The following is a 22,519-nucleotide window of genomic DNA, read 5'->3' as shown; positions in this document are numbered from 1 at the left end:
TTCATTGGAAAGAGTAGGGAAACAGGCATAGTGATTCAGTACTGATGGGGATACAAACTGTTAAAACTTCATTGGAGGGTAATTTGGTCAAAACTATCTTAAGTTTAAGTGAGCAAACCCTTTGTCTCAGCAACTGGGTTAAATTGTGTATGCTCAAAAATATTCACTGTAGCAAGAGATTGGAAACAGAGATCATGCCATTCTCAACAATCAGTGCCAGAGGGATTAATGACCTAATGAGGAGGCAACAGTTTTTTTAAGGTTTTATTTTTATGTTTGAGAGAGAAACCACAAGTGGGGGAGGGGCAGAGAGAGAGAGAGGTGGACAGAGCATCTGAAGTGGGAGCCAGATGCAGGTCTTGAACTCAGGAACCGTGAGATCATGACCTGAGCCAAAGTTGGATGCTCAACCGACTGAACCACCCTGGTGCCCCAGAGGAGGCAACATTTTTAAACTGTCAAAAGACAATACTGAAAAGTAGATTTATGACCCTCAAGTTTTATAATAGTTTTGGCCAAATTTAAAATAAAACATAAAGAGTACATGCACACACATCCTCAAGGAAAAGATAGATTACATTAAAATGTAAGCTTCTACACCATAAAAAAAATTCAAAGGATAACCAAATAGATTGGGAGAAAATATCTGCAAACCCAAAACTGAATACACTAAAGCCCTCTAAATTTATATTTACCACCTACACATAAAAAGAAATCCACAACCCCCCAAAAAATAAAGCTTATAAACAGAGAAAAAAAAAAGGTAAACAATACACAAAGTTTGCAAGTGGGGATGCCATTTTACACCCACAGGATTGGCAAAAATTTTTCAATACATGATCACCTAGGTCGAAAACCTAAAAGAATCAACAAGAAAACTCATGGAACCAAGTGATTTTAGCAAGGTTGCAGGATACAAAGTTAATACACAAAAAGCAATTGCTTTCCTATATACCAACAATGAATAGGTGGAATTTGAAATTAAAAACACAATACTTACACTAATACCACCCGAAATGAAACACTTAGACACTGATCAAAATATGTACAACATAGATCCCTATGAGGAAACCCACAACATTTTGATAAAAAAGTCAAATAAATAAATAAATGGATACACGCCATGTTCACAAAAGATTCAATAACATTGTGAAGAAATTAGTGTTTCCGAACTTCAACTATAGATTAAAGGTAATTCTAATCAAAATCCCAGCAAGATATTTCATGGATATCAACAAACTGACTCAAGTTTATCTGGAGAGGCAAAAAACCCAGAGTAACTAACACAGTATTGAAGGAGAACAAAGTTGGAGGACAAACACTACTCAGCTTACTGGAAGACTGCAGTAATTAAGACAATGTGGTTGGCAAAAGAACAGACAGACCAATGGAATAAAAAAGCCTAGAAACAGACCCCCATAAATATAGTCAAGTGGTCTTTGATAAAAGAGCAAAGGCAATACCACAGTGTAAAGTTAGACTCCTCAACATGCAAACAATAATAATAATAATAATCCACATGCAATAATAATATAGTAATATTATATATAAACATATATTATATATTATATTAATGTTATTATAGTAATAAATCTAGACACAGACCTTATATCTTTCACAAAAATTAACTCGGAATGGACCACAGACCTAAACATAAAACGCAGAACTATAAAACTTCTAGACGAAACACGGGAAAAAAATCTAGATGACCTTGAGTATAATGATATCTTTTTAGATACTCTAAAGGCATGGTGCATGAAATAAATGATTGATAAGCTCGATGTCATTAAAATTAAAACTTCTGCTCTCCCAAAGAATACTAAAAGAGTTAGAAGAAGAGCCACAGACTGGGAGAAAATACTTGCAGAAGACAAGTCTGAAGAAGAACATGTATCCAAAATATCCAAAGAACCCTTAAAATTCAACAATGGGAAAACAATCTGACTTTAAAAATGGGCCAAAGGCCTTAACAGACACCTCACCAAAGAAGATATACAGATGGCAAATAAACATGAAAAGATGCTCCACATTGTATGTCATCAAGGAAATGTAAATTAAACAAGAGGTACCAATTAGAATAGCCAAAATCCAGAACACTGACAAGCCCCGGTGAGGATTCAGAACAAGAAGTGTCAAATACTGCCGGGGGGGAATGCAAAATGGTACCACCATTTTGGAAGACAGCTCAGCAGTATCTTATAAAACTAAACTATCTTTACCATATGACCCAGCAATCGTGCTCCTTGGTATTTGCTCAAAGGAGTGGAAAACCTCTGTCCACACCATAACCCATACAAGGATGTTTATAAAAGCGAGATTTATTCATAATTGCCAAAACTTGGAAAACAACCAAGATGCCCTTCAGGAAGTGAGTGGATTAAAAAACTGTGGTACATCCAGACAATGTAATACAATTCAGTGCTTAAAAAATAAAAAGTTATTAAACCATGAAAAGATTTGGAGGAAGCTTAAATGCATGGTACAAAGTGAAAGAAGCTATTCTGAAAAGCCTACATACTCTGTGATTCCAAGTATATTAAATTCTGAAAAAAGACAAACCTATGGGAACAATAAAAAGATAACTGGTCGGGGCGCCTGGGTGGCTCAATCGTTTAAGTCTCTGACTTTGGCTCAGGTCATGATCTTGCGGTTTGTAAGTTCAAGCCCCGGAGTCTGGAGACCGTTTCAGATTCTGTGTCTCCCTCTCTCTCTCTCTGCCCCTCCCCACCTCAAAAATAAACATTAAAAAAATTTAAAAAAATAATTGGTTACAAAGGTTATGAGGGTGGTGGGTAGGAGGGAATGGAGAAATGAACAGGCAGTGCAGATCAAGATTTTCCTCTGTACGTTACAGTGATGGATACACACCCAGAGTGAACTGGAAGGTAAAAACCATGGGCTCTGAGTGATTACGATGCATCAATGTAGGATCATCCCTGGTCAAAACGTATATTCTGGTGAGTGAGGCTGATAGGGTGGGGGAGGCTGTGCATGTGTGGGGGCAGTGGGTATATGGGAAGTCTCTGATTCTTTCTCTGTTTTATTGGAAACTTAAAACTGCTGTAAAAAAATAAGTCGTTAGAAAAAAACAAAAGTATGACAATTGGAACTGTGCTTAATGGTATGAAAAAACAGAAACTCTCACCCCATGGGTAGGAGTAAATTGGAGCAACCACTAAGAAAAATACAGCAACGTCTAGTGAAATTTAGAACTCTTAACCTCTGTCTCAAGATTTCCACTCGTAATTATGTGATCCAGAGAGGCCTTCTCACATAGCACATGTCTCATCCAAGGAGACATGTATGATAATCACTGCAGCACAGCTCGTAATAGCAAACACAAACACAAATAATAGCGGGAATTTAAATGTACACCAGTCCACCAACAACAGACGGCATAAATTTGGGTATCTGTAAAATCGATAACTACCATTCAAGATTTTTAATAAATGAGTATGAGCAATTATTAAAAACACAATGCTGAACCAAAAAAAAGCAAACTACAAATTGATCCATTAGTAGGACAACCCACATATCAAGATTAACAACCTATAAAACAAGGGATGGGTTAAATAAGTGATGGGGATTAAGGACTGCACTTGTGATGAGCATCGGGTGATGTATGAATTCCTGAATCACTATGTTGTACACCTGAAACTAATACAACATTCTGTTAACAGGAATTAAAATAAGAATTAAAAAAAAAGTAACCCTGTAAAACAATACTTGTTAATGTCTATGGATACACACATATGTAGTAGAAGCATAAAACATGAATGGCAAATTCAACAATAACTTCATGACAATGGTTACCTCTGGAAGGGATGTAGGGGAATTGGGAACAGGAAGTTCACAGGAGCCCCAACTGTATCTACCATAGTATATTTCTTTAAAAGAAAAAAAAAAAAAAACATTCTTGGCGTGCCTGGGTGGCTCAGTCATTTAAGCATCTGACTTCAGCTCAGGTCATGATCTCGTGGTCTGTGAATTCAAGCCCCACATTGGGCTCTGTGCTGACCACTCAGAGCCTGGAGCCTGCTTCAGATTCTGTGTCTCCCTCTCTATCTGCCCCTTCCCTGCTCATACTTTCTTTCTCAAAAATCAACATTAAAAAATCTTTAATAAAAAAAATAAAAATAAATTCTTGAGCAAATAGGGTTAATTTTAAGATTTGATGAGGTATGTAACATGAGGATAGAGTGGGTGTCTGCATGTTTATAATATTGATATTATTTGTATGATCAAAACCATACACAATTTTTTAAACCTGAGTTAATGATAAAAGCAGTGGCAGAGGGGCACCTGGGCGGCTCAGTTGGCTTAAGTGTCCAACTTCGGCTTAGGTCATGATCTCACAGTTTGTGAGTTCAAGCCCCTCATGGGGCTCTCTGCTGTTAGCACAGAACCTGCTTTGGATCCTCTGTCCCTGTCTCTCTCTGCCCCTCCCCTCCTCTCTCTCTCTCAAAAATAAGCATTTTTAAGGGCACCTGGGTGGCTCAGTCGGTTAAGCGTCTGACTTTGGCTCCGATCATGATCTGCAGTTTGTGAGTTCGAGCCCCACATGGGGCTCCGTGCTGACAGCTCAGAGCCTGGAGCCTGCTTTGGATTCTGTGTCTCCCTCTCTCTCTGCCCCTCCCCAACTCGTGCCCTATCTCTCAAAAATAAATAAACGTTAAAAATAAGCATTTTTTAAAAAGCAACGGCTGATAGTTTTTGGAAACATAAATTCAGTCTCAAAGTATCAACCCACAGATTATTCATTACAAGGGAAGAAAGATAACCTTTACAATGCTGGTGTGTCAAACACTACCTTAATTAAGTACGCAAACTTAAAATAATGGGACAAACTGATAGGAACCTCCTGATATATGAAGGCATAGTGTCACCCACAGAATTGTAGTATTCTTGCCAAAAATGTTTAAGCTAAACTTAATTTAAAAACAAAAACAAAAGTAACTTTGGGACCCTTTTCAAAACAGCTAACAAGTGTCACATTAATCACCATCTCCCCCCAAAAAGGAGGGGAAACATTTCAGAATCAAGGAAACTAAAGAGATAACTAAATGTAATGTGTGATTCTTGATTTAATTCTGGATAAAAAAAATTGAAGTTCTAGAAGTACATTTTGGGGGCAATTGAAATTTGAATATTGCCTTAATATTTGAAAATTTTATTGTATTTTATTAGCAAATGTCTTAAGTGCAATAATGGTATTATGATTTGGAAGGAAATATCCTTGTTATTCGTTGCTGAAATATTACGGATAAAGTGTCACTATGTCTACAATATACTTGCAAATAGTTAAGGAGAAAAACATAAGTAAACATTTAAAAAATTTTAATATGCTAAAAAGCCACAGAAATTATAAAAAAAAATTATATTTTTAAAAAAGAAACACTATAGAACTAAGTATTAATTTTCTGCTACTCATGAGTCAAGACACTTTTCCCTTTCTCTCCTTTATTTTAGGCTGAACTAATTTATGGCTAGAAAGGGAAAAATGGACTTTGAGATGATGTAGTCACTTGAACATAAGCACAATTGGGCAAGAAGTAGAGTGATGATGGTCTAAATTCTTTTGCCCTAATCGTAGGCATCACATTAATTATATGAGAAATTATCAGTAGGTGATTAATTTGAGAAATTTCACAATCAAATAATTTGGACAAATCCAAATTATTATACTGCCACTAACATGCAGGAAAAAAAATAATTTTAGCAAAGAGATAACTTCCTTTCTTGGGACATTTCTATTAGATCTTCACAGTAGTGAGTACACTATTCTATCAAACAGCATAACTATAGTTTGTGGTCCACTCTACCCCATGGAGTGACCTTGATTATCACAGAAATGCAATGCAAATAACAAAGAGATAAAAAACTGCAATTTCCAGACTATGCCTTTAAGAGAACATTCAGAATTATACCCCTAGGGGAAAACTACCACTGTGGAAAGGGGATTCCCAATAACGTTGATCATTTTCTAGGTAAAATTTCAAAAATGACTAGCCATATGTTTTGTGTCTTTTTTTAAAAAGTATTTATTTTTTACTAGTGAGGTTGGAACCAGGCAAAGAAATTTACAGAAAAGATGTCCATATATAAAGAAAGAAATAGCAAAATATTTTTTGGTCATAATTTAGAAACAAACTAGTCCATAAAAAGGGGACAGTTTTCCCCAATTCTTCTCTTCCCTAGAAGAGTATAAGCACGGGCTCTTAGTTCCTTGATATCCTCAGCAGGCCTCGGATACGTCTGACAAGAGCTTGTATGAAACTATAGCGAGATCGAACTTTCGAGTATAATCCTTCAATGTCCAGAAGTTTCTTTTGTAGTGATTCTCCAAAAGCGTTGATGGCGTCAGCCTGAAGCTAGAGTTAACACAGATGACATTTTGTTATTAAAACTATAGTCTCAAATATTTTTTGTTTCATGTCTTCCAATTTAAACTATCTTTGAAATTTTGTAATGTGGTCCTTTCTCATGTAGCAAATTAACTAAACATTCCTTCTATGCTACAATTTATTGGTATGATATTGTTTTTCCCTCTTTCCTGTCTTCTATAAATGTTTAAAATTTTAAATAACAACAACAAATGATGCTGTTGTTGACATATGGACATACTGCAGTAAAATATTTCCTGACCAGTGACATAAGTTGTTAGGAGTGGATGCCTCTGGGGAAAGAAACAGGATAAACTGGAAAGAAGCTTTTACTTTTTACTTGGTTTTGCAATTAAAAAAAAAGAAATAAAAAACCATTTCCATGCTTTCACTTTCAAACAATATAAACAGAAGAACCTGGTATACACTTTAGAATTCATGTATTTTAGAATGCACATTTGAGGGGCGTCTGGGTGGCTCAGTCGGTTAAGCATCCGACTTCGGCTCAGGTCACGATCTTGCGGTATGCGAGTTCGAGCCCCGCGTCGGGCTCTGTGCTGACCGCTCAGAGCCTGGAGCCTATTTCAGATTCTGTGTCTCCCTCTCTCTCTGACCCTCCCCCGTTCATGCTCTGTCTCTCTCTGTCTCAAAAATAAATAAACGTTAAAAAAAAAAAAAAAAAAAAAATTTAGAATGCACATTTGATTTCGAATGGATCTTTTTGGCATAATAGTGAAATGTTAATATTAAGTGCAAAATTAGATAAAATCTACCTGCCTTCAGTTTTGCAGTAAAATCAAAACAGAGTGAGAAGGTTATTTATTAATCCTGCATTTCTTCTCACTTTATAACAGCACAGTCTAATGAAACAGAAATAGTGATTAATTCAACACATATTTATCAAACATCTTCTGGTAGATCTATACTTTGCCTAATTGTGCCCATGACCTAACTGAACATTAAAGCTTACCTAAACAAGTCTAGCCAAAACATGGATTGCTATTATGAAGTCACTCTGGGGCAGATGTAGTCAGGGCTGGGATGAGAGCATGCTCTTTATGATGTCTGGTTAAGCATGGTCTGGAGGATGCTCTTTCCTGGAAAAAGCCTAACCTTCAGCTTTAAGAAAGGTAGTGGCCAAGAGGGATTAGGGAAGAGTAGAGAGGCTTTATCCAATCACGGCTAGGGGGGCGCCTGGGCGGCTCAGTCGGTTAAGTGTCCAACTTCAGCAGGTCATGATCTCACAGTCCGTGAGTTCGAGCCCCGCGTCGGGCTCTGTGCTGACAGCTCAGAGCCTGGAGCCTGCTTCAGATTCTGTGTCTCCCTCTGTCTCTGTCCCTCCCCAGCTCACGCTCTGTCTCTCTTTCTCTCAAAAATAAATAAACATTAAAAAAAAAAGTTAAAAAAAAATCATGGCTAAGGACATTCAGATGCCTAGGGACAGATCCAGCTATAATTCATGTACCCTGCTAACTACTCTGTTCCCAAGACTTTCCTATTAGTTTCATATTAAGTTTTCATTTTAATTATTTTTGGAATTCTCTTCATTCATTCCAACATTACTGGCCAAGAGGTTACTAAGTACATACTACTGTATAATAATACTATGGTCTCCTAAGTGGAATTTGTAATGGCTACTCCCCATCTCTCCATTTAAATTATTTTCTGGAAAATTAAGTGCTGAGTGACACTTTGTGCCTAAAGTCGACAAAGTTAATCTAAAGAAACTGGCAGTTTCCAGATCACATGCTCAGTAATTTACTGAACTCGATGTTACACCTTCCAGGCACTACTCCCCTAGGAGCCCCACATATGAAACCTCATTTAATCCTGACAAAACTGTTTGAGGCTGAATTATCATTTCCGTTTCTTCACTGAGGAAATGGAGGCTCAAAATCAGGTTGTTCAAAGTCCCAGAGCTGTTGGGTGGCCAGGCACGAATTAAAATCAGGTCTTTGTACATAGCCCTGAAAATCATAAACTTATTAACACACTAGGCTCTTCCTTTGTCCTTCCAGAAAAGAACAAGGGTATGAGACTAGAACCTTACCTGGTCTATGTCATGTTGGCTCACTGCAGTCAGACCACTTCTGAAATCCAGGTTGGTTTCTGAAGCGAAGGAATCTAGAGATAAAAGACACAGTCAAAACAGCTTTACCAGGATGCGTCTACTACACCCTGGAAGAATCTGAAGACAATGAACCACAGTGCCACAAAAAAACATGGGTCAAGGCTGAGAAATCTATTTCAACTTTCAGTAACTAGAAGCCCCTGGAAAGCATTTCACTTGTCTAGGTCAGAGTCTGCAAGCTTTCCTTCCGTTTCTTTCCCACTAAGGGATCCAATACAAGCTCACTGGTCAAACAGGCTCACTTAATAGAGATCATGGCCCAGGCTGACCCACATCCATTCTTCTAGAAAATTATTTGTGAGCAGGGGACTCTGGAGCTGGCCAGCCCTTAACTGCAAGAAGCTGAAGAGCAGTGTCTTAAGATGTTCATATTGTCCACACAATTTCCCATGAATAGAAGTAAAACAAGAAATAGTCATGTCTAATAACTAAGTAGCTCTCCATTGCCCAATCCACTCTTAGTAACCTGGAAACAAAAAATAAAAATGTAACTAGGTTTTCAAAGCACTGAGATCTATAGATTTTCAGAATGAAGTTTACCTTGTAGTCTTCTGCTTTTAAATAAGGTTCTGGAGGCAAACAGGGAATCCTGAGAATCGGTGGGCGTGCAATGTAACAAGTAGTACTCCAGATGGCGCCAAAGAATAAATAGGCAGGTCTCTATGATAACTACAGAAGAGAGCTCGGACTAAAGGAAAACAATCTCATCAAACCAGCTGCTGAGGAGGGGAAAAAAGGAGATAGGACCACTTAGTGACATACGCACTGCCTCAGTCTAACCGACAGGGGCAAGGGTCTGTTTCCCTAGAAAGCAGCAAGACGTGTTGAGAGGAATGAGGTGGGGCCTGGGGGAGGGGGGAGGGGGGAGGGGGGGCGCGTGTGCTGTGCCAGCACAGTCTCCAGTGTCCTTGCTTCCTATCCAGACACAGAGTGACTGTACACATTATCAGGATTACTAGCTACTCTAAAAGGTAAGGAAAATTTTTAATTTGGAAATATATCGGGCATTTACTGGAAAAAAATCAACAATAATTATGTCCTTTTCCATATGGCTTTGATGCCCAAAAAATGTGAGAATCAGTAAACAGTCTCTACATTTAAAGAATCTTTTAAAGGTCACCATTCCAGTTCCCACTGTGACTTCATTAAGGATACAAGAACACAGGGAAAGTAGTTTGGCTCGATTGTTGATCAACTTCACCAAACGCCGTCTTGCTAGGACATATTTCTGGGCAGTGGAGATTTTCTCAACACCAACAGGCATCACAGACTGACACAACTGAGAACCAGAAACAAACACAGTATTAGTGATGATGTGAACTGTAACCAAAACTTCATGGAATTCTATACAGAGGGTCACTTGCGATAAGCACTGTGAAAAACGTTTGAAGAAGTTTAAATGTCCTTGCAGACAAGAGCTATTATCTAAGCTAGTTAGGAAGCTAGTAACTTTATAGAAAAACAGAGAGCCAAACCAATTAAATTCACAAATGAAGATTCACGTGCTGCTTTCTGGAAAAGGTCTCATCCCTGAAATAGACATTTCCAATCTGCTGATGGGCCGACCAACCCTTAACTTCCCATCAAGGTAAAACGAGATGAAACAGTAGGTTTTTCAAGCAGTAGGTTTAACACTGCCATGGAGAAGTTCTCTGACAGCTGTCATGTATCTTCTGAAGAAAACGTACAGTGGATTTCTACAGCCGATACAAAAATATGCTCATCGGCCAGAAACTCCCTTCATCACACCTCTATTTGGCATAAGCACAGAGATGCGATTTACAACCCAGACGCTGGGTTTGGCGGACGGGCTGGGAGGGCGCCACACGCTTCACTGGGAGGCTGCGGGCCCCCTGCGAGGACCGGCACGGCCCATGAGCTGCAATGGGAGGAGGAGGGGCTGTCGGCTGTAAGCCTCCCGATTCCAGGGCTCGCCTGAACCCCACCAATAACTCCCGCCTCGGTACGTGCTAGCTGGGTGGCTTCGGGTAAGTTATTCAAACTTCCAGTGCCTCCATTTTCTCATCTGAGAAAAAAGGCTCATGTGTTGAGCCAGAACTTGTAGCTCAGGGCCTGGCACATGGAAAACACTCAGTGTTCCCTCTGATCATCAGAAGAGTGGCAAGAAGGGGCAGGCTTGACTACTCTGAAGAGTGACATCGAGTTTTCAGGGGAGTTGGTGCAAACCAGGAATGGCAAATCGGTTCAACATCGAGGCTGCCAAAGGACACCAAGAAGCTCCAGCACTGGGCAAGAGATACCGTGTAGTCCGGCTACTGAGGGAGCAAGCCCGGCAACTCAGCATCTTTAGCTGCAATAAACGTCAGCGAGTGATTCTGGCTCATTGAGAGCAGGCAGTCAAGTCTGATCTGCCATCCCGTTTGTCTGAAAAATTCACTCAATAGATACTGAAGATGCTGAAGGCACAGAGGCACCTTAAGGGGTCACTTCTACTGAATAAGCATCTGCAATGGACACCCAAGTTTCTCAGCACAGATTTTAGAGTATAAATTACCAAAACCCTCCTTCAAAGGCCAGCGGCCGTTCTACCGGAGGGCGGGTGGTGTTCTTCAACAAGTGCAGCTTCACTGTATTTCAGTGACGTGCTACTCTGCTTCTGAGGCGTGGTGCTAAGGTGAGGGGCTCTTCTTAAAGCCACACAGAGGAACCACTTCAAGCCCTTTCGTCTCCCTGCATACATCATCTTTGCTCACAAGTCTGACACCAGTATTCTGGTCCTTGTGAGGAAAAGCAAAGGCTTCTCAGAAATCTGCACAGCTCATGATGAGGTTCATACCTCTTTTATCTCATCAGGTGGAAGTTGCTCTACATTCTGAAGTTTGTTGACACTCCGTCGATGGCTGTCGTAATAGCTGAAGAAATCATTAGCGCTCTGTTTCAGCAGGTAGACAATAATGCCCAAACCGGGCAGGCGCCAATATGGAATCACTGGAGCTTGAGTATCTAATAGAGTTGATAATAAAAAACGATGTTCCACTTATAAGAATTTGATATGAATCTCGAATGACCTGTTGTGATTTTTTTTAAATTATTATTTATTATTGGGGGGGGGGGGGAAGGGGCAGAAAGGGACGGAGAGAGAGAATCCCAAGCAGACTCTGTGCTCTCGGTGCAGAACCTGATGCGGGGCTTGATTCCACAAATCATGGGATTATGATCCCAGCCAAAATCAAGATTTGGACACTTAACTGAATGAGTCACCCAGATGCCCCTCAAATCACCTAGTTTTAAACAGGATATGCCAAGAATTGAAGGGCATGTAACCTATTATTAAGACCAACCCAAGACTACTTTTTTAAAAAAATTTTTTCAATGGTTATTAATTTATTTTGAGAGAGAGAGAGAGAGAGTTAGCAAGTAGGTAGGGGCAGAGAGAGAGAGAGGGAGAGAGAGAATCCTAAGCAGGCTCCGCACTGTCAGTGCAGAGCCCGATGAGGGGCTTGAACCCATGAACTGTGAGATCATGACCTAAACCAAAGTCAAGAGTTGGATGCTTAACTGACTGAGCCACCCAGGAGCCCCAACCCAAAACCACTTTTAAATACTTCTGACAGTTCAGAGGAGGGGTTAGGAGCTACTATGATCAGATATGTGCATAAAGCTGAAGACCTGAAGAGAATAAGGAAATCTGGCCGATGGGACACTGACAGAACTTTCCCTTTATCGGGGGGAAGACCTCTTTCAGAACCATTAATTATAAACCTTTGCATCCAGCTTCTCCCCCTGCCCCCGCCATGAACACACAGACGCAAGCCTCACACACAAGTCTGGAGTTTCCTGGCCCCAGGCGAGTAATTCCTGCTTTACCCTACAGCTCTGGTTATGTGGATTCACTTCTGGTCTGCATCTTTCTGGTTGCTGAATTCCCAGCTCAAAGTCATTCTTCCCAAGAGAAGGAGAGCACTAACTGAGATATTCAAATAATATAATGAAATTTAAACTTCAACAACTCTCTTAGCACCATAAGTCCTTTTGGGTAAGAAAACAAAATGATCTGCCTTTTACCTGACTAGCTTCTGATGAAGGTACAAAGGAACAATGGGATGTCGGGAAAGTTTTCTGCAAAGGGAAGAGCTGGCAGGACTGGCGCAGTGGAGCAACTTCCCCTTTGATCGAGGGATTTCTTGAGAAACACCTTAGTAATTTCAAGTTCAATTCGGAGATAATCTTTGTTCAGTGGCTCTAACTACCACGAATACTGCAGGGAGATGTGCATTGGCTTCCTTCTCCACTGTCTCCCTTAACTTTGTTTCTAAGTCACATTTCACAGGTCTTCGTGAAGAGTGGAAGCGAGACAACAGTTCCTTGTCAGCGGATGTTGCCACCAACCAGGACATCCTGGACTCACATCAGTTGCCAGGTTTCCCTTTCTAGTCCTCAGTGAAGATGTGACAGTCTCTATGATACAGAGCCTTCTGCTGGTGAAATTAGGTACTCTGGTGCCCAGGAACGACTGTATCATTATCTAGTCTGGCAGGAACACATCCAGAAAGAGAATGGTCCAATGCTGACAGTACTCTGGCACATATCAGGAGTTCTCACACGCAAACCTGCTCAAGTCTAGAAAGTATTAAGGTGTGCAGAAGCTACCAGACTTAGCTTCATGGGGACTGCTCACAAAAGAGCTGACTACAGAAAGCAGATTCTGCAGGAAAGATCACAAGGTCCAGGGAGTAGAAGTGCTATAGGAAAGGGCCCTGGACCACAAGTAATAGTACATATACTAAATGATAGACAATAATGACAACAGCAATAATGAAAATAATAAGAGCTAACATTTAGGCAGTGCTAAGGACCAGACACTGTTCTAAAGCATTTCACAGACATTAACACATTTAATCCTTACACTATAAATTAGGAGCTTGTTATTACTCCCATTTTACAGATGAGGAAACTGAGGCACAGAGAGGGTTAAATAATTTTTCTGAAGTCATATGAATAGTCACTTAGAGAATTGGGATTCAAGTCTAGGCAGTTCATCATCGGTCTATATTCTTAACTGCTAAGGTTAAGCTACTTCTCTACAACTAAATGTTCTTGAACTTACTACATACCTACCCACGCCGTGTCTACAATTGGCAAAGGTATGTATGCTTATTAAATCTTTAAAAAGTCTGAGGAAAAATAAAAACCAATATATAAGCCTTCATAAAGTTCATCATTAAGTATTAAAGATCAAAGAATGATCCAGTATGGGAAAGATGTGCTCAAAGTGAGAAGAAGCTAAATGAAATTTTAATAATTACTAATGACACATTATTAGCATATGATTGTTTTCGGAGAATAAATGACAAAACTACAATTTCATTTAAAAATATTTAAAAAAATTTTTTTAATGTTTATTGTTTTTGAGAGAGAGAGAGAGCGCGCGCACAAGCTAGGGGGGAAAGAGGGCAGGAGGGAGGGGAAGTGGGAGGGAGAGGGAGAGGGAGAGAGATTGAGGCAGAATCCCAAGCAGGCTCCGTGCTATCAGCAGAGAGCCTAATGCAGGGGTCAAACCCACGAACTGTGAGATCATGACCTGAGCCGAAGTTAGACGCTTAACCAACTGAGCCACCCAGGTGTCCATCACTTGAAAATGTTATGATCAGATCAAGTTTGTATGAAAATGTTTGATTCAAGGGAGAAGAAAAGGGCCCCCCTGGTCACTTTATAATAGAGTTACACAAATAGAGTCAGTTCTTGGCACCAGTTACATGAGACAGTGGTTATATATTGTTAAACTAATATATTTCTCATAACATCATTCTATTAAGTATTTTAAGTGATTAAGTAATTTCCAGGGAAAATAAGATCTTGAAGGAGATAAAAATGTGACAAAAAGATTTTCAGAAACCTCACACAAAGAGCTTCCGGAAATCAGCAGCAGTCCATTCCATTACCACCACTGAGATCAGAATGGGTTTTGGCTTCTGAGTGGCCCATGGGATAACCACTTCAATCAACCCTTAGCCCTCCTTTTCCAGATCTTGCCGACTGTGTCATTAGGAAATCATGGGCTATGTCAGCTCACTTAGCATCTACATTTTAATTTGCTATGGTACAGAAACCTGGAGCTATAATACAGGACCCAATTTAGCCATGCATTCAGCTTAACATGATTTCACATCTAAACTGTTACATTTTCACATTTTTCACCCGACTAGCTTAATCACCAATTCTAGATCCTTTCTTTGGCATCTCAGATACTATTCAAAACCACACTCTCCCCACAAGGCTCTTCTATTTAGAAATTTATCCTCAGAAAATCTTGAATTTCTCTGTCCTCTCCAGCTCTCTAGACTATCCACAAGACTAATGACGCCAACTCCTTACCACTCCTTAAAGTCATTTACAAATTTTCCCACTAATGACACATAAAGAAAACACTGCATCTCACTGGAGCCAACTAGAGCCTGTCTTAATCACAGCAACTTAATACTCAAATACAGAAGGAAACGACTCGGCTCACCTTGCCGGGGTCCATCTCTATTAATGGTTTCTGACAGGCTCGGGGTGAAGAGGCACATAGCATGCTGAAAGGTGGGGGAGCTCTGTAACAGGAGTGACTGGCAATATTCCATGACATTGGCACAGATCTACAATGGAAGAGTAACAGTGACAAAAATATTAGTTCCCCAAATGCCCAATATCATGGAACTCCAGAGTTGAAGGAAAACAAAGCTAGTGATCAATCTGTAAAATTACAACAAAGCTCTAAATCAATCTGTAAAACCACTCACATCTGTTGTTTTCATCACGCTTCCAAAAAACACACAGATGTTCAAGAACGGATACACAACGCTCACTCCTCTTACCTGCTGCATGGCCAGTTCAAGCTCATCTTTCTTGCTCACTCTATCTCCCTCCACATTATCATCTTGAAATTTAAACTGACGCAGTCTGTCAGAGCCCCCAAAGCGGCTCAGGAGTCCTAAGCACTGGCGCTAAGAAAGAGAAAGATACTTTGTTCAGAGCCAATCCGGTAGGTGTAAAATCAGCTACCCCTCTTTGAGGGATATAAAAAAGAACTCACTGGGGAGTGGAATCACTCTCTAAAGCATCTGATTTCTTACCTCCAACTGAGGCACTGAAGTTAGCACAATAAAATTCACCTTTTTGCAAATGTATCTGCTTGGCAGTCAACTCACTAAAAGAACATCATTTTTTTTTTTTAGCAGTTAATCCCCATTACATTGTAAACATTAGAGAATATTCTGTATCACACCAAATAATTCCTTGGTAGATACCGATTAAATAAACACAAGTTGATAAATAATGAGAAGCAAAATGAGATGGCAAACAGAAGACAGCTTGTAACAAGCATGTCCGTGATAATGTTGTCTATGAATGCTCAAGTTTAAAGGCTATTTCTCCTATAGCCGCCTCTGGGGACTTTGTAAAGGAGCTGAGAACACACAGGTACCCTTGGCAGATAAAATGAAGATGTCCTCTCCTTGAAATGTTGCTACTTTTCACCCGACAATACCATTTTTCCTAAGGTTCTTAAAGAGAAGGAGAAGATTTTCAAAATTGGTAATACGCCTATCTAGTGATTTCAATCAGAGATGTGGGTTTCCATAGCAGGTACCTGACTTCTTGCTATGTGATCTACAACAAGTTACTTAACTTCCAGAAGCCTCAATGCTCACATTCTTAGGAAAATAGCAATTCCTACCTTACTTGTTGTCAGGATTACCTGAGACAAAGAATTGTATTTATAGTGCTTAGTCTATAGTGCTCTGCACATAATAAATGGACATTAAAAACATGCACTTTGAAAACTGGTATCACACACACCTACATTCATATACAGACATACATAGATATATAATAGCTTATGTAAACTGATGTTAGTTTACATAATAAGACTGGATAAGGCAAAACATATTGAAAAGATTACAATATAAGTTTATTTTACCAAAACAGTTATATCTATTTTTAAGAGATTACCTGCCGTTTGCTACCCTTACAGACAAAACAAATGCACTAAAACATTTCTTTCACCTTATGAAAGACCCATCAAAAATATCTTTTTCTCCCTACCAATGAAAAACATTAGACGACAAAAAAAAAAAAAAAAAAAGAAAGAAAGAAAGAAAGAGAAGAGTCTTTGGGACCATCCTTTCTGGAGTGCTGTTTGATAATGACTCAACATGTACTGTGTGTGCACCCTTGGACCCAGTGATACCAGTTATTGCTATCTAATCTCTAGTTCAAAAATTTGTACCCAAAAATGCTGATAGCGGCAGTTTTCTTTTGGAAACTTGAAAAAACAGTTCATGAAAAGAGGACTGGTTGGTTAAGAAAGTTACTATATCAAAAACAATGAAATATAAATTCTAGTATATAAATATAATTACTCTGCAGCCAATCAAAAACGAAGATGTCCGGATCAAAGCAGGCCAGGAGGCTCCCAGAAAGACTGTGGTAAATATCTAGTTGATAAGCTATCTAATATGCTTGAATATATTAAAGGAGATCACACAACTGGAAGAGAGCTTAGAAATAAACACATAAAAACCAAACAAATAAAAAAAAGAAATAATTATTCACTCTATGGAAAACATAATGTTGTGCCCAAAAGTAACCTATCACCCATTCTTATTCAAATACTATATTTACATAATAATAACAGCAGAACACTAAGTACTGATCTAATCAAATTCATAATTATATTGAGTTTCAGCAGTGGGTGGAGGGGTGTTGTGAGAAGTGTCCATACTGTATGGTGGAAGAAAAGGAAAAAAGGGATCTTAAGTTCTCACCCTTCTCAATGGAAAATCAATAGATGATTCCTAAAATTCAAAAATAAGCATATTTATTTAGAGATAATAGATTAAAAACCGTTGAGAGGGTTTGCCCAAATCCAGGAAACAGAATAGGGAGGATGGATAAGAGGGCTGTTGTATTTTGTTGTCTTACAGTACTACTCTTAAAAGAAGTAAGAGTCAGTTACCTGGAATCTTCCAATATGTCCCTGTAGCTCCATTAGAGATCCTTCATTTGCATCAATATCAAGTTCACTTAATATACCTGATAAAATTTGGAATGCTTTTAAATACAGTTTTATGGTCAACAAAATAAAAACATTTAAAAACTAGGAAGAACAATTCTAGCATTTTATATTCTTTATGTACAAGAAAAGACACAGACTTGCCACAAAGGAGTTCTGGGAAATACAACTTCACAAAGACTATAAGCACACCAGTACATGTTCGCTCAAACGCAATCTAAATCTAGACTGAATTTGTGATTTCATAAGGCACTTTTTAAAGTTTTTGAGATAAATCTACTTTTTATTTATAACCATAAAAGTTAAAAATGTTCTAAACTCAGAAGTAAATTACTCTCTCCTGCTGAAAGTTTAGGATATAAAACACTAAAAATGAAATGTATTTCTTTTTTCTTTTAACTCTTCTAGGTACTGTATCATCTGATTTTTTTTTTCTTTTCCCCTTAGGCAAAGTAGAGTTTGCACGTACACACAAAAGTTCCCATTAAACTTCTGTTTAGACTTATTACAGAATTCTTAAATCAAGTTGATCAATCTTACAGTACCGGGATGAACACCCTTTACTTCCAGGTTCTCCAGGTAAACACGCAGCTCACTCACTCTGCTGGTTTCTTCCTTTCCTCCATGGCTGTACTCATGCTCATGACCCACCTGAACCCATCCTGGCCACCCTTTGTTTTCACAATCTCCTTAATTCAGTCCTTACCTCCAAGCATAAGCTCTAGAGCGTGTAACCCAGAACCTTATCTTTTGCTCCTTATAGTAACAAGACCTCCTCTTTGTAGATTTCTCAGCCCACGACCTCACATGCTGGCTTGGCCCACCTGTGCCTCATTACTCCACTAGATCCCATCCCTTCCCTTCTCCACCTCCTCTGGGAGTTTGCTCTGAGGATCACTTTTCCAGCTTATCCAAATCTACCCCGCCACAGAAGATTTTTCCTATTTGAAAACACGTTCAGGTCTCCCTTGTACTCCAAAAAATAAAACCCCCAAATAAGCGAACATATGGTTAATATCAAATTCTTGAAATATTTTGTCCACATTTGCTGCTTGTATTTTTAAACCCTCTTTCCCATCCTACCCCTTAAAGCTGGACCTTGTACCTAACACCGCCATGAAATGTGGGCCTTTTCCTCTCTGTTCTCAAGTTTCCTGATTTCTGCAACACGTATTGCTATTCCCCAGTTCCTTTTTTCCACCTGCTGCCTCTCTTTAAAAGACTACTTGGGAGGCACCTGACTGGCTCAGTCAGTGGAAGATGCAACTCTTGATCTCAGGGTTGTAAGTTCAAGCCCCATGTTGGGTGTAGAGATTACTTAAAAACAGAATCTTTGGGGCACCTGGGTGGCTCAGTCGGTTAAGCGTCCGACTTCAGCTCAGGTCACGATCTCGCAGTCTGTGAGTTCGAGCCCCGCGTCGGGCTCTGGGCTGACGACTCAGAGCCTGGAGCCTGCTTCTGATTCTGTGTCTCCCTCTCTCTCTGCCCCTGCCCCGTTCATGCTCTGTCTCTCTCCGTCTCAAAAATAAATAAAACGTTTAAAACAAAAAAAAAAAAAAACAGAATCTTAAAAAAAAAAAAAAAAAAGACTACCAATTTCTGTAAGACGCTCTCAGTTTCTGTAAGATGCTTCTGCTAAGTGCCAAATGAGTACTAGGTGTACCATTTACATTGGTCTCAACTCCAAAACACTTTCCAGAATATTTGTGGGTCATAGAAAAAAAATTAACCTTTTGGTCAGTATTTGAGGAGGTATGACATAACCGGTATGAGGCTAGGCAATATGGGGGACACAGTTATAAATGGGCTTAAAATTTAATGTGAGAATTTAAGATAAAAAAAATATATAGTAAAATTACAGGAGAACACAAAACAGTATGTCCTCAAAGGCTAAACTGTGCAGAGTGGGGCTGATAGGAGTGAAAACTGTTACAAGTTTGTCTGAAACTTTTGGGAGGGTGTTTGTCATTATCTTCAGAAGAAAAATTTAAGTGTTTTTATTTTCTGGCCAACGACTGCCAGGCATTTATCAAGCCTACCAGCTCAAATCTACAAAATGCCTATATATACACATAGACACACATACACAGACATACATACACAGTTATTAAATGCAACACTGTTGGAAATTTTTTAAAAAGCTTGGAAACAGTAAACATGTTACAGGTGTCTGGTTAAAGAACAAAGACCTGGTTAACTCTCGCAACTGGAAAATGATACCCAATTTAAAAGAATGAGGTAGGAGCTCTATGTGGTGAGGGAAAAGATCTCCAAGACAAACTGGAAAAAAGAAGTTACTTACGTAGCAGTGCGTATCATCTGATTTCACTTGTGCAGGGAGGGGACAATTTGACGCCATATGCATAGAAACTTCTCAAAAAAATAAGCTAAGTTGATACCTAATTCCCTTTAGAGAACAAGAACTGCTGGTCGCTGTTCCCTAAACCACTTTAGACAGCCGCTGCACCACTTTTACTTTTCTTTTTTTTCACGAGCCTGTGAAACTGCTGGGGCACCTGGGTGGCTCAGGTGGTCGGTCATCCAACTCCTGATTTCAACTCGGGTCATGATCTCGTGGTCATGCGATCAGGTCCTGCTTTGGGCTCTGCGCTAACTGGAAGGAGCCGGTTCGGGATTCTCTCTCTCCCTGTCTCTCTGCCCCTCTCTGCTTGTACTTGCTCCCTCCCTCTCTCACTCTCAATAAACAAACAAAAAAACATTAATAAGATAAAATAAAGTGCTTTTCTTAATACAATCTTAATACGATGACAGGGTCAAATGATGCTATTAGCAAAATATAGAAAATTTAGGCTTTTAAAAAAGTTACTGACAGAAGACTTCATGAATAAAACCACCTTGTCAGAGAGGATTTGATAAAAGGTAAATTCTCTCGATACCTAACTCAGCACTTCTAGGCTAAGATGGCAGAATGAAGGAGCATCATAGAATGTCCCTCCTGTCATCAACCTACAAAATGAACAAAATTCAGCACAAGGGGGTGGGGGAAGAATTATGCCATAAATAGCGAAAAATGGTGATGGCAAAGAAAAAAAACTAGAGAAAATTCTGAAGTAAGCAGCACAATTCAGCCCATGACCTTTATTCCACTCCTCAGAAGCAATGTCAAAAAAAAAGAAGATTAAACCAAAAACATTTGCAAATTCTCATGAACCTCTTCAATTTGCAGAGAAGCCTTTTACAGTACTTAGGTAAGGCCCTGGGGAAACCAAGGGGAAAACGGTTAGGAGAACCACTACAAAGCACTGTGGGACCTCAGCAGAGGCAGGAAGGACGGCCTGACTTGGTATCATTGAAAGACACTGGCATGAGTGGGGAATGAGCACGACAAGCGCACGGCACTGGGACACACCGTGACTGGGCAGAGTGGAAGCTGGGCTCTCCTCAGAATAAGCACAGGCCTAAGCACTCTGCCCAGCCAAACCCGCTCCCTCTCCCAATACCACGGGCTCAAACACTGACACCCCTCAGAGAGGAAAACATACCGGTGGTGGGGTAGAATCCTGGGCTGGCCTCAGCCTTCTCCATAGCAACATAGTGGAGATAGTGTAGCCTACTAGTTAACTGCACAGGCTCAGAAGCCATATTGGCTGGGAAACTACACCAGCAGTATTATCTATGTGACTTTGGACAAGGTAACCTCTCTGTGCCTCAGTTTTCTCATCTGTAAAATGTGGAAAACAGTTCTACCTCATAAGACCCTTGTGAGAATTAAATAAATATGCTAAGTGTTTAAAGAAATAGTACTTGGCACATTATGCTTAATAAATGCAAGCTGTTATCATTAATATTATAAGTTCTGAGGGAAAGAATCATAATCAGCCATGCCATCTTTCACGAAAAGAGGCAACCTGTATTTTTTTTTAATTTTTTTTAATGTTTATTTATTTTTGAGAGAGAGAGAGAGAGAGAGAGAGAGAGAGAGAGAGACAGCGACAGAGCATGAGCGAGGGAGGGGCAGAGAGAGAGGGAGACACGGAATCTGAAGCAGGCTCCAGACTCTGAGCTGTCAGCACAGAGCCTGACATGGGGCTCAAACCCATGAGCTGTGAAATCATGACCTGAGCTGAAGTCGGACACTTAACCAACTGAGCCACCCAGGTGCTTCCCCTTTTTTTTTAACATTTTTTTAATGTTTATTTATTTTTTGAGAGAGAGAGAGAGACAGACAGAGCATGAGCAGGGGAGGGGTAGAGAGAGAAGGAGAAAAAGAGGCAACCTTTAGATGCTGATAAACATTAGAAAATTCAGGGACTGTAATATACTTTTTCTTGGGGGAAAGGACCTCAATACAAATTAAAAATACCAAGAGATAAATCGAAAGAAAGAACTAAGAACAGTGAAGCTGTGGGGAAAAAAAAACAATGGTGTGTTTCAGTGAATGCACGTAAATATACAAATAAAACTGAACAGCTGAAGGTTTCATGGGTACAGGTCTGAATGTAAATAAAACCTGACAGAGTAAAAATAATATAGGCAAAGATAATCTGAAGGTGGAAAAAGAAGTATAAAAGAACTCATGATTTCAGTCTTGCATACTATAGGAGTTAATTGATTCTGTCTAAAATATACAGATGGTAAGGAAATTCAAAGGAAAAAAAATAACCAAATATCTTAATAATGTTTCATAATCTTTTTTTCCTTCTTCATCACAGTGATCATTTAAGAACTAACAGCCCTTGTAATCTTGTAGTAAAAAAAAAACATTTGTCTGGAATTCAACAAGGTCTTCAGTTTTTCTTTCAATTAATTTCTTTTTCTTTTGAGAGAGAGAGAGAAGAGGAGAGAAAGAGAGAGAAAGAGGGAGAGATAGGGGGAGGGACAGAGAAAGAAGGAGAGAGAGAATCCCAAGCAGACTGCACTGTCGGCACAAGGCCTGAAATGGGGCTCAATCTCATGAACCACGAGATCAAGAGTCAAGAGTCAAGATCAAGAGTCAGATGCTTAGCCAACTGAGCCACCCAGGTGTTC

At 39.6% G+C, this 22,519-nt stretch overlaps 1 protein-coding gene across 2 annotated transcripts in view; it reads right to left on the bottom strand.

The window, feature by feature from the left end:
- Positions 1–5,149: 5,149 nt before the first annotated feature.
- The window catches only part of NUP205 (nucleoporin 205), an 85,540-nt gene continuing 68,170 nt past the window's right edge, over positions 5,150–22,519 (bottom strand). Inside the window, exons 36-44 of one of the 2 annotated variants that reach the window (XR_008420169.1) lie at positions 17,474–17,550; positions 15,333–15,461; positions 14,987–15,113; positions 11,312–11,478; positions 9,670–9,793; positions 9,055–9,183; positions 8,434–8,507; positions 7,161–7,243; positions 6,265–6,371 (exon numbers count right to left, since the gene is read on the bottom strand). Coding sequence is in view for 1 of the 2 variants with exons in the window: in XM_053896879.1 (XP_053752854.1) it covers positions 6,219–6,371; positions 8,434–8,507; positions 9,055–9,183; positions 9,670–9,793; positions 11,312–11,478; positions 14,987–15,113; positions 15,333–15,461; positions 17,474–17,550 (980 nt within the window). In the remaining variant the exon portion in view is untranslated. Of the gene's footprint in view, positions 6,372–7,160; positions 7,244–8,433; positions 8,508–9,054; positions 9,184–9,669; positions 9,794–11,311; positions 11,479–14,986; positions 15,114–15,332; positions 15,462–17,473; positions 17,551–22,519 lie in introns of both variants that reach the window. The other variant, XM_053896879.1, reaches the window with a different exon arrangement.

The sequence above is a fragment of the Panthera pardus genome, unplaced genomic scaffold (assembly GCF_024362965.1).
Source record: "Panthera pardus isolate Hobbes unplaced genomic scaffold, ASM2436296v1 HiC_scaffold_8, whole genome shotgun sequence".
In the NCBI taxonomy this organism is placed as follows: Eukaryota; Metazoa; Chordata; class Mammalia; order Carnivora; family Felidae; genus Panthera; species Panthera pardus.
This window is presented reverse-complemented; position numbering and strand designations above follow the sequence as displayed.